The 22,141-nt window shown below is 37.5% G+C and overlaps 1 protein-coding gene across 1 annotated transcript in view; it reads right to left on the bottom strand.

Moving 5' to 3' along the window:
- Window positions 1-21,331, bottom strand: part of LOC106078004 (mucin-2-like) — a 49,614-nt gene extending 28,283 nt beyond the window's left edge. The window contains exon 1 of the mRNA XM_056028784.1: window positions 21,220-21,331. Within this exon, the coding sequence (XP_055884759.1) occupies window positions 21,220-21,226 (7 nt within the window). The 5' untranslated portion in view covers window positions 21,227-21,331. The remainder of the gene's footprint in view (window positions 1-21,219) is intronic.
- Window positions 21,332-22,141: the final 810 nt, after the last annotated feature.

Raw genomic sequence — 22,141 nt, forward strand, 5'->3', positions numbered from 1 at the left:
TTTCAGCTTGATCATTGGGTGTCGAAGAAATAACGTGTACAAACTTTTGGACAGACAGACAGAGTGAGTTGATATAAGCTTTGTAAAGTTAAATCTCTAGTCAAGTATCTAAACACTAACTCAGACTCAGAATGCAAGTGTATGCAGACACGGGGAAACACGATGTACAACAGACAACAGAGATACGGGTGACAGCTGGCAACGAGCAGCTTGTCTACATTGGATACAGACTGGACATGATTCTAATCTTCGCCCTCAACATGTATGCACATAGAGAGATCTACAAACCAACTTGTACACTGGCGAACATTGTAGTATTCGATTAAAACTCTTAGTGCTTACAGAGAGAAAGTTAGTCTTTTTGGGTTTACCTTAATATAGGCTAGAAAACAAAATATCTGATGGTATCAGAAACCAGCAACAACAACAAAATTCACTTTAGTAAGAAAAAAAGGCCAAAGTTTGTCTAACAGTCTGTGACAAGACAAATGTCTGAGGCTGCCAATGAGTGTAGTAAGGCTAGCGGCACCCGATCAGATAGACGTCGTAGTTTGAATCGCGCGCAGCGTATAACGTTACGCCGTCCAGTGTTAACTTACATGTAGACTTACGGAACAGGATGACTGCAGATTATCCTCTGCTAGAGTTGGCCCAGTATCTCTCTTGTCTACGCCAATAGTGAAGACAGTCTCAACCTACTGAATGTTGGTGTAGTTTCAAATAGAATGTCTTAGTTCAGTGCGTCAACGGTGAAGTGAGAGGGGGGGTGGGGGGAGGACAATAACGTAAGCAAACTATGGTAGCACTTAAGACCGCCCCAAATGCTGCACTCAAGTCTTGCATGCTGTCAAATGTCTGGGGGGGGGGGGGGGGGATCAGTTTTGATTGATAGACAAAGTCAGAGACGCTGCTTAACTACTACACGAGATCCGGAGGCTAAGTCAAACTGAGGCTGGTGAAAAAAATGCGTGAGAGGGAGGGGAAAGTAACTGGAGCACGAAGTGGCGGCAGCGGAAACTCCTGGCACTGGCTTAGTGCTGGAAGGAACAATACTAGACAGTCCAGGAATATGTTCTAGTGTTGGTATATGTGCAACTGGAGGCGGGGTGCTAAGACGGTGGAAGGGGAGTAGCATAGACAATTGAACAAATAAAAGAAAAAAAAATGCTTTTATATGTAAAAAGAAGCAGTCAAGAGGTTTGGATAATTTTGATCAAAAGAAAGCTCAATGTTAAAACGAATGCCAAACTAAAATAGTCGCACAGATGTAGTTCAATCTATTGTCATAGTTGGGCGTACACATTTTTATGCAAAATACATAATTACTAACAGCTAGGAAATGTTGAGACAGACAGACAGACAGACAGACAGACAGAGACTGAGAGAATGGGATTGATGGAGACAGCGATAACTATTGCTTTTAAAGGAGTCTTTTATTATATTGCTCGCCATATTTAAAACACTCACACACACACTTTCCTCTTCGCCAAGAAGTAGAGCTCCATCCTCTTACCATTGCTCGTAGCTCAGAATAAGTACACAATTAGTGTGTGCCCATACATTACTTGGGAAAAAGTAGAACCGTGGGTCGTTGCGCTAGCCACATCACACCTTAGTTAACCTCCGGCCATAAAAACAGATGACCTTTACATCATCTGCCTTATAGAAGGCAGGTCTGAAAGGGGTAGTTTATTTTTTACTTTACATAAGACCTCTACTTCGACCAAAGTGTTACACAGTGGCAATCCATTTTCTACTCCGGGCATTACGAGTAATGGAAAGCTAATCGGATCAGTAAAAGGGGGAAAAAAAAAGGGGGGGGGGTGAAGAGGCCATTATTCCGAGAGGAAGGTCACATCCGTTGGGAGACAGATGAGACTGAACAAGGTTTTCAATGCTCCGTCGCGTGCTGGAGTCCAAATGTAATATGGAGTCAAATACTACTTGGCGTTCATAGCGTCTACTGTTGGCGTCACGGCGTCATTTTTGTGAGTGTGTGTGCGCTCCTGATGTTTTTTTTTTCCTTTCCAAGTAGAAAGACACCATATGCAAAGTTCAACGGCAGACGGTCTTGCGAATGAACGTCTAGTGGAGCCTATTAGTACTGCAGGGGACATAGCACTTAATAGTTAAGTACAATCGGCAAGAGAAATTGTCAGGCTCGTACGTAAAGTAACTGTGCAATAATTAGCACAAGAAGCTTTTTTTTTTAAATCTGCCCTCCCCTTTCAAAGTAGGTGGGTGGGAGAGAAGGTGGGGGGTGTAGTAAAAAAACGAATAAGTAGGCGTTCCACCAAGAGAATGATGAATGTTTGAACAGGGGCACATGATTTATACCACCCCAGAAGACAAAACGCTCTGCAGCAGTCGCGGGCCAGTTTCCACGGTCAGACAAACCAATAGAACAAGCGAACCGCAGTCTGTAACCAGGTCACACACCAAAAAAAAAACAAAAAAAAAACAACAGAAGCCAGACAAGCGGAAGCACCAGGTTTGCCCGCACCGACATAAAATAGAGAGAACTTCGCCGCATGGACAAGATTTTCCTTCGCCCTCACTCACGCTTGCACACACACACACACTCAAAGTAGGCTAAACTGTTCTGAAAAAAAAAAGTAACATGTGGCATTCAAAAAGCCCTGATATATATTTATTCGCGCAATGAAAATGGCGGCCTACTTTCAAAGAATAACAGAAAGGCGCCTGTGGAGATTGTAATACATATATATGAAACGTATCTAGTTGGCAGGAACTTTAGTTTAGGGTAGAAGTGATTGTAGTGGTATACTGAGGTGGAATAAATGTTTGGTTTGTAGTTGTTGAACTAATGGGCTATGTTTCTGTTTTAGAGCTATTGTGAATAAGATTGATGTTAACACGAATAGTGCCTCGCCTTTATACAAGTTTACAAGAGCGCCTTCAAAATTCCTGAGATAAGGGGATGGGGGGGGGGAATGGTTTGATTCCCCAGAAAATATTAATTTTTAAAAGTTTAACCTTTAAATACCTTTTTGTTTCTTTAGTTATGTAACTTTTGGTGTCACGTTAATGGGAGGGGGAGGGGAGGAAGTTTAGTGTTATAATAAAACATGTGTGCTTAAGTGTTTATATAAGAGGAGTAGGGATGAAAGAAATCCCGAACTCTAAGGATAGTTTTGTGATGAGTTGAGGATAATTAGCAGGTTATGTGTTCAAACGTTTGGCTTGAAAACTTCGATGTGAGCTCCAAGATCAGGTTGATACTAACATACCTCCAAGATCAACAGATACTCAAGGCACGATCTAGGAACAATGTAGATGTTGCTTTGTTTATCTACACGACCTGCTCTTTGTCCTCATGCTGCAATATCCTCGCCTATACAAAGATGCAATGAATAATTGTTTAAAAGTAAAAATAGATCAACCAACTTTTCAATAAATCTCAAATTTCAACGCAGTTGAACTTGAATACAGACCTTAAAGTCAAGATTGAACTTCACAAAAGTGTCTCACAGAGTGCCTAAGTCTCATTGAGTGTCTGACTAAATGTCTTACACCATCTGACAAAGTGTGGAGTAAAATGTTTCACAGAGTGTCTGACAAAATGTCTCGCAGGGTCTCATTAAGTGTCTCGTAGAGCGTCTGACAAATCTCCTGAAGTTCGACCAAATGTTACACTTGTCTTTTAACGTCCCCAATAAAAAAAAAAAAGGTTACAAAAGACAGTTTGTGTGGAAACACAAACTCAAAATCAGCCCCCAAAGTGGTCCACCCAGGCAGGCTTCAATATTTTCAGAAAGAACAGCCGAATCAAATTATATCAAAGACAAATGAGAGATAAGAATGGAGAAAGAAGGTTAACAGATCTTGTGTAGTGCCCAACGATCCACCACATCAAAGGATAGGTGAAAGTGAATGTAAAGTTAGATGTGAACCTGGCCTAACTAGTTCCCCTTTCAGACCTTGTGGTCTATAGGGCAGATGATGTAAAGTTCATCTGTTTTTGTGGCCTACGGTTAACGAGTGTGTCATGTAGCCAGCACAACGACCAACCGCCTTTACTTTTCCCCAACTAATGTCAGGTACCCATTAGAGCTGAGTGGACTCAGAGGCGCCCAAAGATTCCAAAAGTTAAAATCCCAGTCTTCACCAGGATTCGAACCCGGGACCCCAGGTTCGGAAGCCAAGCGCTTTACCGCTCAGCCACCGCGCCTCCCCTGGCCTAACTGATGTCTTATAATGATTTTTTTTTTAAAGGCTAAATCTCTTATTCAAATCCTAAAAAAAAAAAAAAAAAAAAAAAAAAAAAAAAAAATTCCGCAATAAAAAAGAAGGTTTAGGAAAATGAAATTTATAAGATTACTATTCGTTCTAAATTAGGTTTAACTTATAATGCATACTAATTAGCTTTTTCTCTTTAAAAAAATACTTGCATAACTGATTTTAAAAATGAGATTTTTCGCTTTCAGGAAAAAAAAAAGTAGCCGTTGCATCAGAACTTTGAATGGTCTAAAATATTGTGATGTCCGATTTTCAATATCTTTTCTAGTTTACGAGATCTAAACGGGACGGACGGACAGACGGTCAGACATTTCACACAAAACTAATAGCGTCTTTTCCCCTTTCGGGGGCCGCTAAAAAGCAGAAAGTCAAAACATTCGGGAATTCGGGGGAGGGGGGGGGGACGACCTGAATTCCAACTCTGCCATTAATAAGTCATCCCAAATAAATGCAAAGTTGACTATACCTAGTCATCATTTTGCGTGTGTATGCGCGTGTGTGTGGAAGGGCCGAGAGAATAGTAGGTATTTCCATGTTTACATTTTTAAAAGTCAAACCTAACGCTACCAATGAATAGTTAGAAGAAGTGGAGAGAGAGAGAGAGAGACTGAAAGTGACGACACAAATCATAAAACTTTCTTCCTTCCTTCTATTTCTGAACCTAACAAACAGTTGTATCAACGTTGTAAGCACAAAAAGAGTGAGTCACATTAGAATGTTGTTGTTTTTAGTAACATGTCACAAGTGACCAATTATAGGGATACTTCATGTGGAGATATCAGGAAGTATGAACTACAAACTTTAATAACCCCAATCCTCCATGTACCCAGTACATTTAAAAGATTTTATTGCGATCACACCCAGAGCAGGATCTGTTAATAGAATGCTTCAAGACAGTCTGAATATGGCCAGAGAGCGGAAAGACAGAGGAATAGACACAAGAGAGTTGGGCCAATAGCTATGTCACTCTCAGCACAAGTCTGACTATCGAATAACACGTAGTGCCCATGAAATCTTTTGTTTTTAAATATGTGCCTACAACGGGCAGACGTTTTTTTTTAAAGTCTGTTGATACACCCAGAAACAGATATGTCATGAATAGAGTGTTATGGAGTGTGTGACAGAACTGCTGTGTGGGCGACATCGTTCCGACCATAGCTAATACACAGGCATATATTTCCATGACATGATCCATAGTCACTTCACCACTGAAATGGGCCATAATATGGAGTGTATGTGTGTGGGCGTGTTTCTTGTGTAACTATGAGTATAACTATGGATGATAATTCGTTTCTATTTTCTCAAGAGATTCTGGTGTAACTACGAGGAAATCTGTCCTAGTTGAGGTGATAAATAAGGGATTGAACATTGAAGTATTGAGTACAATCTAGAGTTGAGGTGATAAATAAGGGATTGAACATTGAAGTAATGAGTACAATCTAGAGATGAGAGTCGAGTAGCAGAAAGATGTGTATTTGTGTTGGACCGGTTCACTTGTGTTTGTACAAAAGGTATGCTCATAATTCACGTCATGAATCCGTTGCACCGATTTATTGTAGTACGCTACAGAATAGGAAAAAATAGGATCTTCACTAGTGCTTTTAGTCTGGAGCTCTAATCGTGACAGACAGAGGCGTACAATTAGTTTGGAATTGGAAGCCCTGTTAACAATAAGAACTTGCCAGATGTCAAGAAAACGTATCAAAGTTAGTATAAATTGATCACCTCAAAATGGATTAATCAATTAAAAAAAAAAAAAAAGTTCTAGATGTAGAACTGAATATTTCACAAGAAATGGTTGACATGGCATAATTAACTTTTCTTTCTTTCAACCCACCTTCCATCTTACTCTCCCTGTCTCTCTCTCTTCTCTCCATTTTCCCATCCTCCGGTTCTGAAAGTATCTACACAAAAGAATTGTCAAAGTTTATCTAATACCGATACAACAAGCTACTCTGTAGCCTACAGTTGAAGACTTCGTTGAACGGTTTAATAACGGTGCTACACTAAATAATGATGAGAGAGAGAGAGGAGAGAGATAGAGGAGAGAGAAAGTTAGATGTATCTAAGAAAGAAATACAGGCAGAGAATCAGTCTTGCGAAGGAGGGCTTATGTTACATGAAAGTGAAGAAAAGATTTTGTGGATGTACCAAGAGTTCAACGTTCTAAATACTTCAATAACTCTCTCTCTCTCTCCACTTGATCTTGATCTTTACTTTTGTAATAGAAATAGGACCCCAAGTCATTTCGTCAATGGAATTTTCTAAAGATGTATATCTAGCACCAATAAAGGCTAAACCATTGAAACATGAATCTCTTGAAAGTTGAACTACAGTGTGGCTGTGTTCAATTGGAACTTTCATAGTCAACTAACTGCATTTAATTGAGTAATATCATTGGCAACAAACAAACGCCACTTAAACACATAGTCAAGAAAAGCATTGCTAAGAAAGCAATAAAGATTGTTATGGAGTGTGTGTGTGTGTGTTTCTATGGTGACGGAGAGATACAGTTAGCGATTGGTTGGCGGCTAGGCAGGGTGATTGATGCAAGATAAGCGGTACGCCTACCCCTAGACGACTCGAGAATGCCAGAGACAAGAGACTTTTTTTTTTTAGTAGTGAGTTAGATTTTGTTCAAAATACAATTTTATATTTTAATTCATTCCATCTCAAGTTCAATTTGTAATCAAAGTTTTATTTTGTATTGTCCACATAGAAGTTTCGTGTCATTTCAAGATAAATACGCCTACAGCGGTTGAGTTTGGTGCCACAGGTCAACGACTGTCAACAACAAGCATTAAACAAGAAAAAAAAAAATACTTTAAAAAAAAAAAAAGACAATATCTCCTTTATACAACTTATAGAGCGATTATTTTTCTCCTAATCATTATTGAATGTTAGATTAAAATAATAATTGAAACATTTTTTACCTGCCACACCCCCCCCCCTTTTTTTTTAAATCCTGTATTAGCAAATACATAGATCTACTACACTTTATAAAATAATAGGCCATAAGATCTAGACTTAGAAGACGATGCGCTAAATGTTCACGAACATTAATTTATTCAACTGACGAATTACTAACGCCGACATGCGGAAATAACCGAAGACGGCTAGTCCATTCAAGAGAAATATTTTCTCGCTCTCTAACTAAATTCAATTAATTTCTTTTTTTTTTTTTTCTTTTCCTTTGGTAAATTATAACGGTCAAACTTTTCTGACTGTGGCCATATTGTTTTGAAAGTGAAATTGTTCTTACACTTACGACTTACTACGTCATGATCCACTCGATTCTCTAACGCAGCATCGACCGCTCTACAAATCTCAAAGAAACAAGCAAAAAGCCACACTTGTATCAAATAGACATTTACACAAAAAGAGGCAGCCCAACACCAAACCGTGTTCTCTGGAAATGTCTACATTCTTGTGAGACGGAGTTGTTGGTGAAAGATTGACTTTGTTCCAGTCCAGTGACTTCTTTGAAGGACACCCGCAAGTCTTCACTTGACTGCATAGAAATGAGACGTTACTTACTAAACGGTGACTAAAGACTTGTTGAAAGCATGACAAAGTTTAGGGACAGAAGCGAACACCAAAGCAAGACATAAGGGCCTCTATTCACAAGAGTAGCGCTGGGTAGGTCAAGTCAACGAGCAAAGAGAGTCTCTCTCTCTCTCTCTCAATATACATATATCATATATATATATATGACTTAGATCGTCTCCAAGCTGTTATTCAGACTGTCTTCACTATTGGCGTAGACAAGATATATATATATATATATATATTAGTCTTTTAAATTAGTCATCAACCTATATATATATAGGTTGATGACTAATTTAAAAGACTAACATTACACAGCGGCTACACCCGTTGATTTGTTCCAAGGCTTTATATTTACATTTTAACGATTCCCCTTAAACTTTTTAGCCCGTGAATTGTTGTATCTGCTTTCTTTCTTATTCACCTCCTTCTTTCTCTCTCTCTCTCTGGAACCCCCATTTCGTTTTTTCCCCCTGAGAATGGTAATGTCCATGACCTAGATATTGATTTCATTTGGAACGACCCACTTTATAACGCTCCTGCCCCCGTATGACACACATGTAATGTTAGTCCTTGAATTCTAATATCACTTGTACATCCCCCTTCTCACCCACAACAAAAAAAAAGTTAGTCAGATGTTCCAATCTTTGACTTTTCTATTCAATATCGAAATAGTTCACATACATACATGTTGCTTTTCGACCGGCCCTTCACACACACACACACACACACACCCGCTTTCGCACATTTCGGCTTTTTTTTTTATTACAATGACAACCTTTAACTTTTTGTTTGCACCGTCCAATTGATCGACCCATCAGCACAGATTTATCTTATCTTTTGAATTCTAAATATAGCACCTTTGGTTACTTTTTGTTGTTGTTCCCAATGTCTCCTTTCATCATCAGGCAAGCAATGTACGGAATGGTCGTAGATATCTTTAGACCATCAGCTTCAGACCGACAGGGAAAAAATGATGCATTTTCCGAAGTAACCAATTAAATTTCCTTTTCCCACAATGCATTTATTTTGGCATTGCATCTTCTTAAAAAAAGGAAATACTAATTTGGTTTAATTAACTGTAATCGTTTATTTGACCCCTTTTTAATACACAGAAAAGACTGTGCTACAGAGTATAGCAGTCTAATCTACAAACGCACATAAGCGGAAATAAAAAATAAACTCTAGATCATAGGCTTATATATTATATCTAGACTGGAAACCGGAAAGAAATTCTTATGCGTGATTGATCGATTCACCGACCTATATATAGGCCTATAGATTTTTATGTACGTAACTCTTTTTCAAGCTTTAAGGGAAGTCGTCCCAATAATGCAAAATCATTTCTCAGATTTTGTTTAGAATGGGCTATTAATCACAGAACTATATATTCACGCTAATATATGAAACAAAGCCATTTCCTGTTAGTTTCCATTGAGATAATGTTTCAAAAATCCTAGATCGAAATAATTCATGTCTGTTGATTTTAATAATCTTATGTACATTTAAATAGATTACCTAGATCTTTCTAGATTATGTATCTAAAAATTGCAATATAATAATTATGAGACAAGAGTACTCTTATTTTGATGTTTAATTACTAGATCTAGATCTAAAAATTAAATTATATGTTACATAGGTTAGTGTTGAAAAAAACAACAACTTTACTTCTTATAACTATTATACAAAACAACGCCTTGTTTCAACTTAAAAAAAAAAATCACATTTTTTGTAGTTTTAAAAGATCTCAATGTCCAGTCTAGATTCAATATATATATATGTCTATGCTCTAGATTTAGGTTAATCTTTTTCATGCTATTAGGCTCAGTTAAATATTTTAGACTGTGTCTAAAAGGAAGCGGAAATGACGTAAGAAAAATTAAAATAAGTCGCCTTATGGGAAATCTTGATTTTTGTGTTATTTCTAATTACACTTGATGTACAGACGGCGGTCTATTGGGAAAATACCATAATAAAATACAAAGGTTTAATAGAAAGTTTGCTGTTTTTTCGGGGCCTTGAGGTTGCGAATCTGTCTTAGTGAGGAACCTGTGCACGAAATTTCAAGTGAATACATTTGCTATATTAAGAGATCTCTTGATAGGTAGGTACATGAATAAATCAGTGAGTTGGTGGTTTTTGTGCACAAGACTTAATAATTACGATATTCAATAAACCTATCAAATTGTTGTACGCCCACGTGTGTGTGTGTTTGTGTACAAGACAATTTTTATACTAATGATTAATTACAAAGCACTCAAAATTTAAATTAACTTTTTTAAAAATATAATTTTTAATGCACCTGAATCAATGCTGAAGTTGAGTCGCAAACTCAAAATTGGCCCCCGAGGTGGTCCACCCACAATAAAAAGGCAGGTTCAATATTTTCAGAAAGAACATCAGAATGAAATTCGATCAAAGACAAATGACAGAGAAGAATGGAGAAAGAAGGTTGACAGATCCTGTGTGGTGCCCCAGCGGTCCAGCAGATCAAAGGATAGGTGAAAGTGAATGTGAAGTTAGATGTGAACCTGGCCTAACTGATGTCTTATAATGAATATCTAATTGATCTAATTATTTTGTAAAGGGTCAATATCTTATTCAAACACTATCGTAAATTTTTTTTTTTAAAATCCTTTAGTTGAGTGTTGAATGGTTGGTGTGAAACAATGTAGTTTATGCGATAATATGAAAAACTTATTAATTGTTGTTTTAAATTATGTCCAACTTATATGCATACTAAATAGTGTAAATGTAGTAGTTAGTAATCTTAGTATGACAGAACTTACTTAACGTATACAAATGTTAAAAAAAAAATAAAAAATCTAAAACCATTTGCACAAATGGGTTAAAAATATGGTAAATAGCAATGTCCCAAACTAAAGAGCCTCCCGTGCTTGTTACTATTAATAGTGAATAGTTGTAAATGTGGTGTATTTTTATGAAATAAAAACTGCTTGCATAAGTGATTATTAAAAAATTAGATTTTTCGCTTTCAGAAAAGAAAAAAAGTAGCCGTCGCATCAGAACTTTAAATGGTCTAAAATATTATGATGTCGGATTTACAATATCTTTTCTAGTTTACGAGATCTAAACTGGACGGACGGACGGACAGGCATTCCACACAAAACTAATATCGTCTTTTCCCAATTGAGGGGGCCTCTAAAAAAGTACAAAAAAAAACCCGCCGTCTGAAAGTACAATTAGGTAAAAGCATAGCACAGCTGCAGTAGCCTAGAAATAGTGACATAAGTCCATTACATGTTGGTAGGGCTTGTACGCAATGTGTGCCCCCGTAACTGTTTCTTCTTTACTCCTCTTTCTGTCCGTCTCTCACTCTTGTTTTGTTTTTTTTATCCCGAACTCACTTCTGGATGTATTAAAATAAAATGTATTTTAAATTGATTTATTTTCATTTTATTCGCCTTCGCTGCTCCGAGACAAAACCAAATTTCCAACCAATTCTTCCTACATTTCAAACTGCAAAATGAAGGCTGCAAGTCCCAACCCCCTCCCCCTTCCCTACACTGGGCTATGGAACTAATCCCGCGCGCAGCTCTTAAACCTTTAATAACGTACTAACCCGTCCTCACTTTCACGGTACTCTTTTTTTTTTTCACAGAGGGGATGAGCAAAGCAGGCAGAAGAAGTCATGCGTGACAAACAGCATCAATCAACTGCCTGGCTATCAGTTCGCGCCCACCGCCTCTCATCACGTGGTATGCTTTCAACCAATCACAAACGAGAGTGAGTGCACTAACAGATTCTACCTCTACTACACCCAACTTTTTTCTCTCTCTCTCTAAAAATAAACTAAACACGCGCATCAAATGTCGACAGTCCACCCACCCCCCTTTTTTTTCGCACGTGCGAGCGCGTGCGATGATAATTGAACGGACACTGGGGTATTTCATTGCAATCTATGGTCTGAACATTGCAGGCCAGGTCATTTAAAGCGATCACTAGCCGATAACAAATATCGTTTATCCCACATGTAATTTGAATTGAAGTACAATGGAATACACAGCAAACAGAAGCCTATGGGACCTCTGAAATGAAAGAAAGATCAAATTATCTTTACATAAGCAAGGACCGGATCAACTCTTGACTGGTCTTCACCCAGACACACAGAGAAACACAGATCAATAGTATGTCGAAGTTTTGCATTATCATTTTCTAAATATATGGTCCTAAGGCTCGCTTCTCTTGGCGTTGCCCAGATACTGTATACTGTTACTATTTATCTGCCTACATTTCATCTAATCAAACCCTAATGAAGACTGAAAGCCAAACTATTCCAATAGAACGTAAACATTCACAGTCTAATGTCTAGTTGACTGAGTTGTCTCTTTTACCTGCAAGTAAGCGCAACTTTACTCCTTTTCTTTAAATAATGCATAAAGCAGCTTTAAAACAAAAAAAAGCAAACATGGGTTAAATGAATGGTCACTCTAATTTAGTTACTTTGCTGGATAGAGCGCTGTCTTGTTGATATGTAGGCTACGGGTTCAAAACTTTGCTTTAATCTTTTTTAAAGCTGTGTTTTGTTATGTATAAATCAATTCCAAAGTAATTGATTGGCTAAAATAAAAAAAAAATTTAAAAAAAAAAAAAAAAAAAAAAGGTTTCCTATGTTTGACCTCCAGTTATACAGTTGGCACTATTGTTACTTGTACAATATTCAAGCGGGGGCGGAAGTGAAAAAAGGGGGGGGGGGCTTGTTTGTCGGAGAGTGCTGTAAGAAGTGGGTAAAGGGCGCCAGGCCAGGAGTGCACCATCTGTCACGTGACCAGCAGCTGTGTGGCTCATTGGAAACTATCACTGTCATCTTCATTATGAGACAACTCTATGTATGTGCATGCCGTATCGTGGGAGAGATGGACGAGCCAGATAGAAAGGAAGACACACAGCAAGAGCGAGGGAGAAAAAGAGAAGAGGGAGTTAGAGAAAGAGGGAATGGGTGATAACTAGTTGACTTCTGGACACAATATCTTCCACTCTCTTAACTCTAAAGCAGCGCAAAAAACTGGTGTATGATTTTCACGTCTTTCAGTTGACTTTTGACAAAATTAGTTTTCAGTTATGAATGAGTTTTCACCCCTGGAAATGATATATTGCTCCATCGTTCAGATCCCGCCCAACAGAAACACACAATTTGCTGCGCAGGCAACAATTAAAGGCAACAGCCCAGACGTGATTTTGAAAGGGTAGACCCACCTGCTTCTCTCTATGTAACGAAACTTTTTTCTGCCCCCCCCCTCCCCTTATTGTTGACGGTCGTTGACTTCTAGCACCAAACTAATGGTAGACAACTAAACCGATGCATTCTAGTTTAACTTATAAAATTTCCATTCACTTGAATAACTTCTTCGTGAACAAAAATGAGTCTAACTTTTTTATCACACTATAGACAGATGTAACATGAGATGAAATGTAAATAAACTGATATTTTAAACAAATCTAACGCACAATAAAAGCACGTCTTTACACTCTGGCATCCTGGAGTCGTCTGGCATACCCAAAACAGCTTACGACAGTGCCGCTTATCTTGCATCATTCACTCTGCATAACCAACAACCAATCACTTACTCCTCACCGTCACCATAGAAACACATACACACACACACACCATAACACCCCTCACTCACATCCGTCCACCAAATGACTATTATAAATGTCAAAGTACAGATTGAGTACAATGCTTCAAGTATAGATACAACGAAATATGGAAAGATTTAAGACATAGCAAACTTGTTTACTAGCAAATATTTGCCTTGCGCTTCAGAAGCAAGACTTAGGAAATGTTTCCATTTGTTTACAGTCCCAATGAACTCGTTAGGTTCAAACAAGGCTAACAATAGAAAATGTAACTTTAGAAGCGAGAAGTAATGCTAGATAATAAGACACTAAATCTAGAGCTAAGTGCCGTGGCTAGAATACTTAAGGCACACAAAATAGAATGAATCCAGGTGCGTAACAGGATCAGTGGGCCATCAATACGTTCAATTAAAACGATGAGTTTTTACTGAATCTTTGGTTGACCTATAATGTTTTAGTAAAATAAGTCCGACCCAAGTAAAGGAAACCAAACGCAGGCCAGTGTGTGATCCCCCCTCCCTCTTTTATCTTCTCCCCATGAAGAGGAAGCAAGCTAGATCTAGTGACGTGCCGCCATTGCAATAAAGTCATCTCTGTCAAGAACGGGATGCGCCCAGGAGTGAATGGATCGTCTCGGTCGTAGAAACAGAAACGTTCACCGTAGCCTAGCCTTGAACAACATGACATGTAGGCGTCTTCGCAGACCTAAACCAGGGGCAGATAAGTGGTCCCCCGAGGGGGAGATTATTGCAGCGTTATCCCGTTACCAGCGACTCATGGTGCATGTCACAAATTGCTCTTCAACATCACTTCACACGACTTTAATGACTTGGAACAAAAAAAGGGAAAAGGAAAGGGATTGGTGCCCACAGAAATTTCTGAAGGACCGAACGGAAGGTTGTAGACGTGATCTGAAGTCCAGCTTTGATTTAATGCTAATCTATTTATACTAACAGTACACATTGGCTACGCCCGTTGATTTGGTCCCAGACTTTATAATGTGGACGAAACACCCATCATCTCTTTGTTTCTTCAATTGTAATAAACGGAATTCATTTTAACGATAAACCTAACATACTTCTTTAGCCCGTGAATGACTGTAGGCCTATCTCTTACACAAAAGTTTACGGCACGCTCTCTTTTTTTTTCTCTCTCTCTCTCTTTCGCTCTCTGGAATGCCCATTTTATTATTTATTTTTTTTTTACCTGCGCAACGTAATTTCTCCCACATAGACTTTTGACTTGATTTACAAAGATCTGCTTCATAATGTGCCCCCGACACATATATGTTCTAATATTTTAGGCCCGTTAATTTTAGTAGCACTTTTACTTATCCCTCCATGCACCCCCAACCCCGCTAACGAAAAAAAAGTTAGTCCTCTTTACACATTCCCGCTCCCAGATCTACATTTCTCTTAGTATTTTGTTCTCTAAATAATAAAAAAGATAACATTTGGGTTTTATTAATTATAATCGTTTATTTGACCGCTTTTGAATGTAGCGAAATGAAAGGACAAAAGATCTAGATTTATCTTTTCAATGCTATTAGGATTACTTTTTTTTTTTAACAATGTTACAAATTAACATTACTTGATCTCTCTCTCTCTCTCTCTCAAAAGAGAAAGAAAAAGACTCTAGATCTATTTTATTTATGCTATTACGATTTTTATTTTTTGTTTGTTTGTTTGTTGTTGTTTTTTTTTTAATTTGGAAATGACGTAAGGCCTGTTAAGAATAAGTAGAGTTAAGAAAAAAATTGCTTTAAAATACGAAATAGTGTGTGATTTTTTTTTTAAATATAAAGACTATAACTATTCTTGTAGCTCCAGCTAGTACATCTCCACGCCTGCATGTATCCTGCCCAAACTACTTTCCCCCTGACTTCACGATGTTGCCGAGACAAGCCCGGGGGACAATACCGTCTCCACAAGGGAAAGTAACTCTATTCAATTTCATGCCATTTATTTGTAGGGGGAGACAAGAAAGAATACCAGAGAGAGGTGGAGGGATTGTCAATAGGCTGTTAGAGGAGAGGAGGGGGGAGAGCTTGCTCTTGATGCGGTATTGATTAATACATGTTCGCCTTGATGGGTGGCTCTCGAACAAATGTAGAGGTCTATTTGGAGGGAAACTATGTCATAGCAAGACGTTCATCTGTTCCACGTGCAACAGAAACTTCATACATTTTGTTTCAATGGCCGTTCTACATCTAAGACTTACATCAATTGTATCTATTTGATTTTGTTTCTTTACTAAACTACCTGAGCAATAGGATTAATTGAAAATTATATCTATTCAAAAGAGTCTATAGAGTTTCATAATATACATTGATAAGTAAAGATGTGATATTGATATCAAAAGACGCAATTTATGTATAAATAAAACTCACTGATTAAAGTCTACGTTAAATGTAATAAAATATATTTTTTAAAAAATATTTGTCTTTTATTTTAATGTAATGTGCTAAGGAGACACTTTCTTAAATGAACGTTATCACAAGATAAAAAATATATAATTTATAGAAATAGAAGGAGAAAACTAGGGTCGTTCTACCCTCGCCCCCCCCCCTTTTTTTCCCCCTTTGACTTTGGTCTCCTTGTATAGTGTTAAAGAGTCAAGCACCATTGTACATACTACAGACAATATTTTTTGCAGGCTCTCATTTTTTTCAGATTAAAAAAAAAAAAGCCTTGCAGACCGAAAGCGCGTGCTTGCGCGTGCCAGCGAGCTTACTAGCCAGCCAGCATTGTGATGTGGAAAAAGTTTGTATTCAAAAAACAGGTGTCAGCCTGCTCTGGTTTAGTCACTTCCTTCTGGAAGGGGAGATCATGCCAGACACTCTGGGTAGAGAGTAGCTTTGGAAAACAGCACGTCTTGCTACAGAAGCCTCCATCACAACTATTTCTCTCTCTCTCTCTTGGTATATGAAATAACACAATCCATGACGAAGGTTAGGAAGGAAGCTATTCGTGTTCAATGTGACTTGGTCAAGTTTGACTCAATGATGTGCATGATAGTTCATTGAGGCAAGTAAACGTGAAGAGAAAATTGAAGAAATAACTCAAAATCTGCACTCTATCCAAGACTGTAGAGATGAAAAGAGAGTGGTGGTGAGGTACATTCAATAGCTAAAGATAGTCACAAATTCGATAGTTTCAGTGTTTAGAGTCAAACATTCAATAGCTGCTAAGTAATAGCTTCTGTCTTAAGATTGATGTCATCCTAATGACTCAGAGAAGACATGGTATAGTCACAACTGTTGGCGTAAATCACCCTGAACTCATTTAGTGAAATTAGACAAATTAAAATCTATCATTGTTTGAAAATAATTTTTAAAAAATGATATCAAACAATATTCAGACTATGCACGTTAAGATAAATGTCTTAATCTTATTCTATAACTTGTAAATAAACTGAAAGTGATCAGGTGTTTAAAGGTGGCAAGAGACAATCGCTTAGAACAAGACCAAATAGTCACCAAAACACAGGAAAGTACACGGACCAAAGACATATTTAGATTACAAGTAGTATTCGTTTAGACAGTCCCTGACTACAAAAACATCAACCTAGGAACCTAATGGTTTTGGTAAACAATAACAACTAAGAAATGTTAAAGCAAATGATTCCAGCCCTTAAGTCCACTTTTAACAAGTAGTTTACCAACCACAAATGAATAAAAAAAAAAAAAAAAAAAAAACTTCAAACTGATCTCTTTTCATTTTATGTCCAATGGAGTTCACTACTCGGAAGGTGTCCTACAATAGTTCAGTGAGAGCAGACGAGAGTCCTGCTAGAAAAATGACGGCTTTAAAATAGAATGCAACAGCAGACGATCACAAATAAATTATGCATTTCGTTGGCTTGAAGACGGACAGAGCGAGAATTCAAAGTAGAGGGGCACAAGGGGAAAAAAACAGATATGGTAATGTGCTTGTTTCTTCCTAGGACACACTCGATAGCTGTATGACACACTCGGTAGCTGTAGGACACACTCGGTAGCTGTAGGACACACTCGGTAGCTGTAGGACACACTCGGTAGCTGTAGGACACTTTAAAGAATCAAACCTGTACGTGCTAGCAAACGTTCAAATAGACTTTGGAGTCAGTCATAGAACAAATGAAATAAAATGTGTATCACTCGCTAAATCAATATGTACAAATATGCAGGCCTAATACTTCAGTGTTGAAATAAACAATGTAGACATGTAGCAACGTAAAATGAGACTACTGTGTCTGTTACAGTGTGGTCAAATAGAAACAAGAACTTTGTGTCAGTTAACTAGACCACGAAATAGATTATATTTCTCATCTGTGGAATAAGTACTTTTGTCCTTTATATCGATTTTTTTCTCCATTGTAAAAGGAATGACAAAGTGGTTCAATACATCTAGACAGGTGACACGTGTATAGCCACCATAAGAGAGGAACTGAAGAAATAGCCACAGCGAGACAGAGTGAGCCTAAGTCATCAAACAATGTAGGCAAATATCTCCCACAGATAGAGCCCAACACGAACTAAATGTTAGGCGTCAGTAGACATGATCAAATCCTGTCTGGTACTTTTGACAGTACTACTGCACTATAGTGTTTGGAAGACTGTGTAATAAATAATAGATCTATAGACAGAGCGAGGCACACTGGGCTGCATATATATACAGTGCTTTTTTGTAAAAAAAAAAAAAAAAAAATAGGTGCCGGTACTCAGTGATTAAGTGCCAGTACTCAGAAGTTGATTGCCTAACTTTTACCTACTAAAAATTAATAATATACGTTAAAATACAAGAAAAGTAATATTTTTTTCAAAAAGGTGCCGGTACGCCGTACCGGTGCGTACCATCACAAAAAAAAGCCCGATATATATATCGCAATAAATGCCTGACACTGATATATATATATTTTTTAATTAAGCTAAAAACTTCTTTAACTATAAAAAAGGAATGCCCCAAAAAAAAAATTATTAAAAAATAGCGTCTGCATTGTTAAACATTCGGCGATGTGACACTAAGAGACGAACAATTGCAAGCTTTGTATTCAGTATCGTGAGTCAGTTCTGCCCCCCCCCCCCCCCACTTCAGTATAATAGTCAGACATACTTCACTTCAGTATCACAGTCAATGTCCATCTGGCTTAAATGTGGTCTGTGTCAATACGTTTTAAGTGTGGTCTTATCAAAAAATGAAATGGTGGAAGGGGCAGAAAGAGAGAGAGAGAGTATTACAGCCAGCTAACCGTGGGAAGTGCCGATGCCCTTCGCTGTGTGTGATTGCGCACACAACTTTCCAATTGATTCTAGAGATAGCGCCACAGCCGAAGCAGACGTCACACCATAATGATTCGTCGCTTATCTCTATTTTTACGTACGACCTTTAGAAGTATTTTTTTTTGGTGTTACTTTTATTTTTCTTTCAAGGTCTAAGAAACATAACGAAACTGTACTTCAGATTACAGCAAATGTATACAATAGATTGGTGAAACAAATAGTGGTGACCAGTGCAACTTTAATGTGAAGGGCCAACAGTTCAAAAGCGTCAACGATGAAATTTACTGTCAAGTGCGAAGCGACTATGGGGAAAATGGATCGATTCCCAAAGTCCCATAGCCTCGCCGCGCAAACACAAGACTCCAGCTCGCCGCGCAAACTTGCTGAATATCATTAAGCCTAGTCCCCCATCCCCACCCCCTTCACATTTTTTTTTCTCCCCACTCACTTCAGCTTTTTTTTTTCTTCTCTCCCCTTTTTCTTCGGAGGGGAGGGGTATCGGCTTAGAGCCACAAGTGCTGAAGTCACAAATGGGCGGAGACTAGCGATAAGATTGGAAGGTCGTGGTGTCAGGCTGGCTAGATTGATTTTAAGGGCGATAGGCCTTCAGGCACCTCCCCCTACCCCCCAACAGCAGGTGAGTGGGGGAGGGGAATGATAGGGTGGGGAAGTTTCTGTCTTGTTTATCTAGTATCTATCTCTCAGTGATACTTGCACGAAGTGTTTACTTATATATGAATGGCTTCAAAGTCGAAGGACGTTCTGAATAATTGAACACAAGTTAAGCTACCCATAGCATTATTGAACTAATCATTTATACTTTTTTTGTCAGTCCCAAGAATTTGGAAGAGTTTCGTAATGGTGACCTCATTTCAATATTTTTTCTTCTAAAGATAGCCAAATGTCTTTAGAGTTTCTGTATCCATTTAAGCATTGTATTATTATTTTTGAAAGGGGGAAATAGAAACACAGGGGTCTACTACAGAAGTAATGGAGGACGAGTGGTGGGGGGTGGGCAGAGCGAAGATATAAATGTATTCATAATTCATATAGGTCTACAGTTCTTACACCACGAAATAAAACTCCCTTAACAGAGTATATATATATATATATATATATATATATATATATATATATATATATATATATATATATATATATATATATATATATATATATATATATATATATATATATATATATATGAGTCCGATGTATATCTAAAGATCTAGTAGATTTACATTAAGATCTAGATCTAGTATTTACTTTATTAAAACATTTTTTTTTTATTTTTGTCAAAAAAGAAAGTGTAGACCTAGACTCTAGATTAGCCACATCTAGAGCTTTAGCCTACTAATATAGATCTAGACTAGCCTATCTGGAATTAAGATTAGATCTAATCTGCATTCACTATTTTAAATGCATCTAAATAATCTAATCATCTATGTTATAAGGACTAAATCTAGATCTAATCTACGTTGGTCAGATGTCTATAATTCTAAGAAATGAAGACAGGATGGTTGCTAAATCCAAAATCCTTCACAATTTGTTTACTAGTATTACTAGTCTAAATCTAGATCTAGATTCTCTGGCCAGATCTAGAGTCTATAAGTATATAGACTATATATAAGACCTAGATATAGATCTATTTATATCTAAATATAGATCTAGATCTACATACAAATGGTGTGAGGCAAGGCAATCAACTGCATGATAAAGAGTAGGCCTCCGAACGACATTTGTCTGAAGTAGATCTAGTCAATATAGAGACGAGTAGAGTCTAAATTGGAATTGATTAGATTGATTAGATCTAATCTAGATCTATATAGACATAGAAATCTAGACCTAAACTCTAGACTGACTAAATCTACTTTTGATTTCGGTAACAAATGTAGATCTAGATATAGATCTATACGTCTAGATCATATAAAATTATAATCTACAAGGACTAAGATCTAGATTCTATCTAGACTCTATATAAGCCCTACTATATATATAGATATATATATATATATATATATACTATATATATATACTAGATCTATTATAATCTATACTTAGACTTAGTACTATAGTCTATAGATTTAGAGAAGGATTCAAAACACTAGACTAGTGGTAGAGGGGAGAAAATGTAGAAATTATCTAGTCTAGATATATCTAGATCTAGATCTGGACTAGAGTCTAAATCTAGGTCTAGATCAGTCTATAATTACTCTACTCTAGATCTATTCTTTTCAAGTACAGGAAACAAGAAAGAAAAACGTTAGTTTTAGTAAACAACGATCTCTATTCATTGCGCTCTACTAGCCAAGGCTTCGAGATAACGCCAGCAGTGCTGGGGAGACGGTTGTGTGTAGCGGTACGCACAGCGTTAGGCTCAACACGATCGATAACTCTTCCGACCCCTACACAGCACTGTTAGCTGGCCGCCATCTTGAAATTTCTTTTCTTCGCCCTCTGATGTAGGCAAAACGAATTAAATGCATTATACTGAAAGGCTAGGCAAGATGTAATGGTCAGAAACGAAACAAAAATGAATTTAATAATCAACTTACCACACATTTTGATGTTAGGTCACTGCTAAAAGCACAATTTAGTAAAATGTCGGCATGTCTGTGGGAATATCACAGCAACTGTACAACGCACAGCCTAACGGGTCACGTGACGCTGGGTAATTGACACTCCAGCAAACGGCATTCCTTCAAAGGCTGTGGCTTGCGCGCAGAAAAGGGGCGGGACGCCAGTGCGGGCTTATTTGCTGTCTCGCTAGAGACGACGATAGTTTATTGCTCTGGTAGTAACTCCGCTAGTTTTCATTTTGTTCTCACATAAAAACATACTGTTAGCCTAAAACATGCAATAGTAGCCCGCACTTTTTGACCATAACAATAGCCTACATATCGACATACTATTAGCTTACAATAGATCGTGGGCCATTTTTTAGAATATTATTTTTTAATCCCATTTATAAAGAAGATGACAAAGTTTGTTGAAAGTGCTCGAATTTTTTAATTATAGGCCAATTTTATAGAACGAAGTCAACTTTACACTACATTAAACAAAATTGTGTAGAACTATTATAGAACAAAGTTAGTGTATATGGTTTACTATAAGTAACAAAAACAATCCATACAATTCTAACAATAATTAATCGAGACATGTAGATCAGAACACTATATGAAACAACAAATAGGAAATAGTCTTGGCCCATATGCTAGGACGAATTGTATAAATGCTTCTTTTTTCCTAGTCTTATTAGAGCGTAGGGCGGGTTGTCTGAATCAGCCAGGAAAACTAATCATTTAGCAGAGTTTAAGTCTCAAATTAACACTAGATTAGCACATGGGTACGCTTCATTATGTACACTTTTGAAGGGTCGCCTGTAATGTATAAGATAAGATATAAACAAGAAAGAAACCACAAAAAAAATGTGAACTCTGTATCAAGTCACTATCACTAATATCTTCAAAGGAAATT

This window comes from Biomphalaria glabrata, chromosome 1 (genome assembly GCF_947242115.1).
Source record: "Biomphalaria glabrata chromosome 1, xgBioGlab47.1, whole genome shotgun sequence".
Classification (NCBI taxonomy): domain Eukaryota; kingdom Metazoa; phylum Mollusca; class Gastropoda; family Planorbidae; genus Biomphalaria; species Biomphalaria glabrata.